General features: G+C 41.8%; 1 protein-coding gene across 1 annotated transcript in view; it reads left to right on the top strand.

The window, feature by feature from the left end:
• Positions 1 to 209, top strand: part of yeats4 (YEATS domain containing 4) — a 4922-nt gene extending 4713 nt beyond the window's left edge. Inside the window, 1 exon segment of the mRNA XM_046872694.1 lies at positions 1 to 209. This exon segment is cut by the window's left edge and continues 9 nt beyond it. Coding sequence (XP_046728650.1) covers positions 1 to 161 — 161 coding nt within the window. The 3' untranslated portion in view covers positions 162 to 209.
• The last annotated feature ends 8631 nt before the right edge of the window (positions 210 to 8840 follow it).

The following is an 8840-nucleotide window of genomic DNA, read 5'->3' as shown; positions in this document are numbered from 1 at the left end:
TGGAGTTGTGTACGCGGGAGAAACTAGAGGCGGCGAAGAAGAAGACTAGTCTGGAGATTTCTGAGTTAAAGGAGAAGCTGAAGGCTTCCAGAGAAAACATCAACTTCCTGAAGGAGGAGATCCGCAAACTGGAGGAGGAGGACCAGCTGAAGGAGCACTGAGGAGGACCCGACACACACACACACACACACACACACACACACACACACACACACACACACACACACACCTCCTCTCCTGTGTGAACTACATGAACTTGGTTTTTTGTTTACTCCTGCATTGGACTCATGAACTTTTCAATGTTTTGGAGAACAAACATTGAAAAGTCCCCAACCCCTGCACGCAAACACGCAAACACACACACACACACACACACACACACACACACACACACACAAACATCCTGTCCTAAACTTTAACTGTGTGTATTTAATATAAGACTCAAGAAATGAACTCTTGCAAGATTAATTTCTGGTACAGATCGAGATCTAATCTGGAAAAACTCAAACTACTACGAGTATCTTCACGGGGCTGTGGGTTAAGAAGGACGTCATTTGTAGGAATCCTGTTCTGTAAAAGTTTAAAGTTTGGATGTTAATGGACTTCTGATGTAATCGTTTGAACACCTGTCTCTTTAATTTCTATCAATCCCAGAGGTATTCGTGATCTCGTGAAGAGAAAAGCTTTATTCTTGTATTGTAAAGAGAAATATGCTGATTTTTGTTTAATTCAGGAAACGCATGCATGTGCTTCAGATGTTGGGTTTTGGAAAAATCAGTGGGGAAAAGAGATTTGGTTGTCATTTGGCAGCAACCGTTCAGCAGGGGGCGCTATTTTACAAGATAAATTTATAGGGCAAATATTACACGGCGAAAAAGATGATGGTGATAGATGGATATTACTTGTGTTAGATAAAGATAATGAACAGTTTGTGTTAGTTAGTTGTTATGCCACTAATAACAAAAAACAACAATACACTTTCTTCAGAAATTAAATCTACAGCATTTCTTTGCCGTATATCTTTCAGTTAGAGTTATTCAAGGAGGTGATTTCAATACTGTGTTTAATAAAACTATTGCTAGATGGCCTCATAAAGCTAGACCAGGCCCTTCTAGTGAACTGGTTAATGTATGTTTGAGACGGGGCCTTACTGATGTGTGGTGATGGAAGTATCCAGACAGGAAGAATATACATGGAGTAATAAAAACTCATTCAGTTTATTTCATGTTTATTTGTATCGCACTTTAATAATGAACATCGTCTCAGAGTAGCTTTACACAGATAATGTGGAGATAAAAATGAAGATGTTGTTTATAAGTGTAAGTTTGTCCCTGATGAACAAGTCGGTGGAGACTGTGGTGAAGGAAAAACTCCCCGAGATGCAGAAGGAGGAAACCTTGAGAGGAACCAGACTCAAGAGGGAACCTCATCCTCATCTGGTTTCCACCGAATGTTCATTTATTACAGATAAACGATGTTGAGGAGCAGTGATGGAGATCAGAGCAAACTGTAGTCCTGAGCATGTGTAGCAGACTGTTGATATTAACTACAGTGGGAAGATCCATGGAGGGAAGAGGAGCAGAAACAGTGATCACTGGAACCTCAGGAGCATGTTTATCTCCACCGAGAGAGAGAGAGAGAATCTCTTCATTCTCGTATTGATTATTGGTTAGTGTCTAATGATTTAACTAATAATGTGACCGCTGTATTGATAGAACCTCACATAATAACAGCTCATAAAGAAATATTTATTAAAATAATTATAGTAGAAGAAAAATCAGTCAAAAATACAGCTGTTACTGGAAATTAAATAATTACTGTTTTAAGGAAAATATTATTGAAAAAGACAGAAGAACTGCAGATTTAGGAAAATCATATGGAAGAAATGGGAAATGTTCAGAATTCTGGTGACAAAGAAATAAACATCAAAGACTTGAGAGTGCGTTAACTTATTAAAGACGAACAAATCTCTGGGCAATGACGGACTAAAAGACTTTTACTAAAGAACGCAAGAAAATTAAAGGTCTATAAGTTAAATATTAACAGTAAACTGTTTGCAATGATTTTTGCTTGGAGACTGAAGCAGGTTTAGATGATATAATTGATCTACAACAATCAGGGTTTATGCCGGGGCGTCATATCAGGAATAACATTAGACTAGTTTTAGATATGATTTATTATAACCACTTTATTGAAGATGATAGTTTTATTTTATTTATTGACTTTTATAAAGCATTTGATACAGTGGTTCCCCCGTTTATTTATTATTAAATTATATACACTATAAGTCACACGAGTTTTAGCATCAGATATAAAAATAAATTAATTAATTGAAATCACAGCTTTAGGTGTAAAATTGAACCTTGGTCAGTTTGCAGGAGACACTGCAGTTTCTTTAAAACCAAATTTGAAGTGGCGAAAATGATGAAATATAAAGAGAAATTCACTGCAGTTTCAGGCCTTAAAATGAATTTAGAGAATTCTGTATTTTCCCTTAACGATTGCTCCTTTACAGAAATAAAGTAAATTCCAGTTTAATCATTTGTAAAAATGAAAAACAAAGGAGTCACTTTTGAGCCAATTATTGAAAAAACTAAAAAGAGATTTAATTTGTGGTTATGTGGGACCTCAAAATTTGGGAGGGTTTTATGATCAAAGGCGGAAGGTATATCTAGATCTGTGTATATGTCATTATCACTGGAGGTTCTTTAATCAGTAAAAAGAATCCATTTTGCATCCATTTTTTATTGTATTTCATCAAGATTATTGATTAAATGTGGGATAGAAACATGTACAGCTGTTTTATACAGAACATGAACATTTTAATTGTGAACAACAACATATTATACATTTGTTTATTTTATTGGGAAAATTCCATATTCATAGGAAAAAGAGGCTCAATGTAGAGCAAACATTTCCTATTTTATTAATAACTTCAAATTGTATGTAAATTTCTTGGAACAAACAAAAAAGCACTGAAAACGTAATGATCTGAAAGCATTGACATTTTATCTAATTCTCTTTTTTCTCTTTGTTTCTTTTTCTCTGGAAGTGTTAATTTGACATGATTATGTAATACACATTGTTCTGGCATTTCATGAAAATCCTAAAAAAAAAAAAAGAAAGAAAGAAAAGAAAAGGTCACCAGTGTGGCGCTGAGTTCCTCACTGCAGATGGAGGGAGAAGATCAGAGGGAGATTTAGGAGTTTTGGCTTAACAATGAAGCTGTGAACAATGAAGAGTCAGGTGAGCCACGCCCACAGCAGATGACATAAGCAGTTACTGTTTCCACCCTGAAGATGATGATGTTCCTCACACTGCACTCCTGACTGTTCTATTCGTTTATTTATATTCTGTTCATCAAATAACATCCTCATGCTTTTTATCTGTTTATATTTATATTTAGTGATGCAGAATATTTTATACATTTCAAGAAAATAGTGAAAATTTCAGAAAAATTCATAACAGTGGAATATACACACACATCACCCAACACTCTCGCACGCACACACACACACATCCCCCAACACTCTCGCACGCACACACACACACACACATCCCCCAACACTCTCGCACGCACACACACACACATCCCCCAACACTCTCATGCACACACACACACACACATCCCCAACACTCGCGCACACACACACACACACACACACACACACATCCCCAACACTCTCGCACACACACACACACACACACATCCCCAACACTCGCACGCACACACACACACACACACACACATCCCCAACACTCTGCACACACACACACACACATCCCCAACACTCTCGCACACACACACACACATCCTCCAACACTCTCGCACGCACACATACACACACACACATCCCCAACACTCGCACGCACACACACACACACACACATGCACACACACACACACACACACATCCACACACACACACTCAGATACTCTCGCACGCACACACACACACACACACACACACATACACATACCCGACACTCTCGTACACACACACACACATCCCCAACACTCGCGCACACACACACACATCCCCAACACTCTCTCTCGCACACACACATCCTCCAACACTCTCGCGCACACACACACAACACACACACACATACATCCCCGACACTCTCGTACACACACACACACACACACACACACACACATCCCCAACACTCTCGCTCACACGCACACACACACCATCCCCAACACTCTCTCACACACACACATACACACACACACACACATCAACCAACACTCTCGCTCGCACACATGCACACACACACACACACACACACACACACACACACACACACACACACATACATCCCCCAACACTCTCATGCACACACACACACACACACACACACACACACACAACACACACACACACACACCATCCCCAACACTCTCACACACACACACACACACACAACACACACATCAACCAACACTCTCGCACGCACGCACACACACACACACACATACATCCCCAAAACTCTCGTACACACACACTCAGATACTCTCGCACGCACGCACACACACACACACACACACACATCCTCCAACACTCTCGCACACACACACAAACACACACACACATCCCCGACACTCTCGCGCACACACACACACACACACACACACACACATCCCCAACACTCTCGCTCACACACACACACACATCCCCAACACTCGCACACACACACACACATCCCCAACACTCTCACACACACACACACACACACACACACACACATCCCCGACACTTTCGTACACACACACACACACACACACACACACATCCCCAACACTCTCACGCTCGCACACACATGCACACACACGCACACACACATCCCCAACACTCTGCACACACACACACATCCCCGACACTCTCACGCGCACACACACACACTCAATACTCTTGCACCCACACACACATACATCCCCGACACTCTCGCGCACACACACACAGTCCGACATTCTCGCACGTGCACACCCCTCAACACTCGCACATATACACACACTGACACTCTCCTGTGCGCACACACACCCCGACACTCTCACATGCACACACACACAAAACACGACACTATCGCTCACACGCACACACACACACACACACACACCTCTACAACACACACACACACCCCAACACTCTCACATGCACACACACACATTCCGACACTTTTAGATTAGACTCTCGCACATGCACACACACACACACACACAAAACACGACACTCTCGCTCACACGCACACACACACTTATACACACATACACACCTCTATAAACACACATACACACACACCCTGACACTCTCGCGCTCACACACATACACACACACCCCGACACTTTCTCTCACACACGCACACACACACACACACGCATACATTGGACTTAGGACCTTGGTGTCTGTCACCTGGCAACTGTGGTGTTGCTTGGATACAACAATCTTCTCCATTTTATCCACAAAAAGTTCCTCAGGGTGAAAACACAAAAATCTACAGTAATAAATGAAGAAATGATCCAGAATTTCACATAAAACATGGATTTGGATTTCTTACAATTTTAAATAAACAAAAGTGGATAAAAATTTAAAGGAAAAAGAACGAGGATAGACAACTGTGTTCATATTCTAGTGTAATATCAAGTAAGTGTGTGTGTGTGTGTGTGTGTGTGTGTGTGTGTGTGTGTGTGTGTGTGTGTGTGTGTGTGTGTATAAGTGAGTGAGTGTGTGTGTGTGTGTGTGTGTGTGTGTGTGTGTGTGTGCGTGTGAAACAGGCGTTTATTTGTGACTTGCCATCTGTTAGTCCGTATTCTCCTGCATTTGTGTTAAATCACAACACTGTCACATGGGTTTCGCCTGATTCAGATGGAGAGTGATGAGATGATTCTTAAAGAGCGTCTCGGTACGAGCGAACCGTCTCCCCCATGAAGAAAACCCCCTTTCGGCTGTAAGTCTCCACTGATTAAACACTTGGTGTCTTTTAGGCGGATGGTGCTTATGGTTCTGAATGAAGGTCTTGAGGAACTAAACGTGGTCTTTAAGTCCAGAATTAATGAGTTTGACTACAACATCTTTGTTTCCACCGATTCAGAAATAAAATGTTTTAAATGTGGTCAGTTTGGGGATCTTGTCAGCACTTCTCCTGAAAGACAGAGTGACTCCGGTGTCTCCAAGCGACCAGGGCAGGAAGCAGCTGAACCTGCTGGAGTTCCCACTGTGGCTTCAGCTCTGCCTGCTGCTAAAAAACCCTGTAACTGCTGCTGCACCAGGGCCTAGGGAGCATGAGCCCCAACCGCAGACTGAAGCTTAGCGGTCCACTAACGACATAAACGCCCCAGAGAAGCCCTGCTCGGCCGAACCGGCCCGGGAGAAGCCCTGCTCGGCTGAACCAGACCCCGATAAATCGTGTGCACTTGAAAAATTCACAGTGGACTCTGGAACAGTGATGGAGCTGCCTGCACTGGCAGAGGCAGGCACGGGGGGGCAGATCTGTCGCCAGGAGACACCAGTCACTACAACAGTGCAAGGGGACGGGGGAGACGTGGAGATGGAAGATGAGCCATTGTTCAAAGAACCAACTAAATGAAAGAAGCGAGGTAGGGGACAATGAAAGAAGCTGGCTAAGAAAGACATAAAGGTGGAGGAGTTTTTAAACTAGACTCTCAGGAGGAACCTTTAAACGTGTTTTATATCGCTGCAAACATAAATGAGTGTTTAAGAACTACCAAGTGGCAGAAAAATGTGTCAGTAGAAGAGTTTTTCCCTGGACTGTAAACAGTTTATCTTTTTACTTCTTCTTCTTTATTTTCTTCTTCTTCTTTCGGCTGCTCCCATTAGGGGTCGCCACAGCGGATCATTTGTCCCCCGTCCTCTACATCTGCCTCTTTTACCCCAATAACCTGCATGTCTTCCCTCACCACATACATAAACCTCCTCCTTGGACTTCCTCTTTTCCTCCTTCCTGGTGTCTTCATCCTCAGCATTCTCCTACTGATATACCCCATGTTCCTCTTCTGCACATGTCCAAACCATCTCAATCTCACCTCCCTCACCTTGTCTTCAAAACGTCCTACATGCGCTGTCCCTCTAATAAACTCATTTCTAATCCTGTCCATTGTCGTCACTCACAATGAACATCTCAACATCTTCAGCTCTGCTACCTCCAGCTCCACCTCCTGTCTTTTACTCAATGCCACTGTCTCTAATCCATACAACATCTCAGGTCTCACCACAGTCCTATAAACTTTCCCTTTCACTCTCACAGATACTCTTCTATCACAAATCACTCCTGCTATCACTCTTCTCTACCCACTCCACCCTGCCTGCACTCTTTTCTTCACTTATCTAACACACTCTCCATTACTTTGCACTGTTGACCCCAGGTACCTGAACTCCTCCACCTTCTCCACCTCTTCTCCCTGCAACCGCACCCCTCCACTGCCATCCCTCTCATTCACACACATGTACATGTTAGTATGTTTTACATTTAATATTTTATTTTCTGAAAATATGATCTCCTTAACTGTTCTACTTATTTCAGTATTCTTTAACAAATGTTTTCATTCCATCCATCCTTCATTCACTCCTGTTATATACGGTATTGTCAGGAGGATTTTCTCCTTTTAAGAACAATTCTTATAGCAGGACATCAAACTCTAAAGAATCTATAGCACTTGTGTTAGCTGCGAGCTCCTTAGGGGCTAATGCTAACGCTATGAACTCTTTAGCAATTTCATGCCTGTGCAAAACAAATCGTATTTCCAGTATGTTTATTCCAGTATGTTTGTCCGTATTTTTTTTTACACCCCTGGCACTGTTGTGCATGTTTTTCCAGTTTAATAAAATAGTTAAATAAAGGATGTCCAAACCTTCCAGGTGTAAATCTATATACACTTCAGAATTCATCCAGCTGTGTCTTTCAGGACTCAAATGACTAATAAATTACAGCCATAAATCTCCATGCAATACCACTGCATCCACCATGTTTAATAGATGATGTATGGTTTATGTTGGATTGTGTGTTAGAGTGTGTGTTAGTGTGTGTTAGAATGTATGTTAGAGTGTATGTTAGTGTGTATTAGAGTGTGTGTTAGTGTGTGCTAGAGTGTGTGTTAGAGTGTGTTAGAGTGTATGTTAGAGTGTGTGTTAGAGTGTCTTAGAGTGTGTTAGTGTGTGTTAGAGTGTGTTAGTGTGTATTAGAGTGTGTGTTAGTGTGTGTGTTAGTGTGTGTTAGAGTGTTAGTGTGTATTAGAGTGTGTGTTAGTGTATGTTAGATTGTGTGTTAGAGTCTGTGTTAGTGTGTGTTAGTGTGTGTGTTAGTGTGTGTGTTAGTGTGTAGTGTGTGTTAGTGTGTGTTAGTGTGTTAGTGTGTTAGAGTGTGTTAGAGTGTGTGTTCGAATGTGTTAGAGTGTTAGTGTGTGTTAGAGTGTGTGTTAGTGTGTGTTAGTGTATGTTAGTGTGTGTTAAAGTGTGTGTGTGTGTGTTAGAGTGTGTTAGAGTGTGTTAGAGTGTTTGTTAGAGTGTGTGTTAGTGTGTGTTTGTGTGTTAGAGTGTATGTTAGTGTGTGTTAGTGTGTGTTTGTGTGTGTTAGAGTGTGTGTTAGTGTGTGTAGTGTGTGTTAAAGTGTGTTAGAGTGTGTTAGAGTGTGTGTTAGAGTGTGTGTTAGTGTGTGTTAGTGTGTGTTAATGTGTGTTAGTGTTAGTGTGTGTTAGAGTGTTAGTGTGTGTTCGAATGTGTGTTAGAGTGTGTGTTAGTGTGTGTTAGTGTGTGTTAGTGTGTTAGTGTGTGTTAGTGTGTGTTAGTGTGTGTGTGTTAGTGTGTGTTAATGTGTGTTAGTGT

Source organism: Silurus meridionalis, chromosome 18, assembly GCF_014805685.1.
Source record: "Silurus meridionalis isolate SWU-2019-XX chromosome 18, ASM1480568v1, whole genome shotgun sequence".
Classification (NCBI taxonomy): domain Eukaryota; kingdom Metazoa; phylum Chordata; class Actinopteri; order Siluriformes; family Siluridae; genus Silurus; species Silurus meridionalis.
Note: the sequence above shows the minus strand (reverse complement) of the source record. Positions and strands in the feature narration are given on the sequence as shown.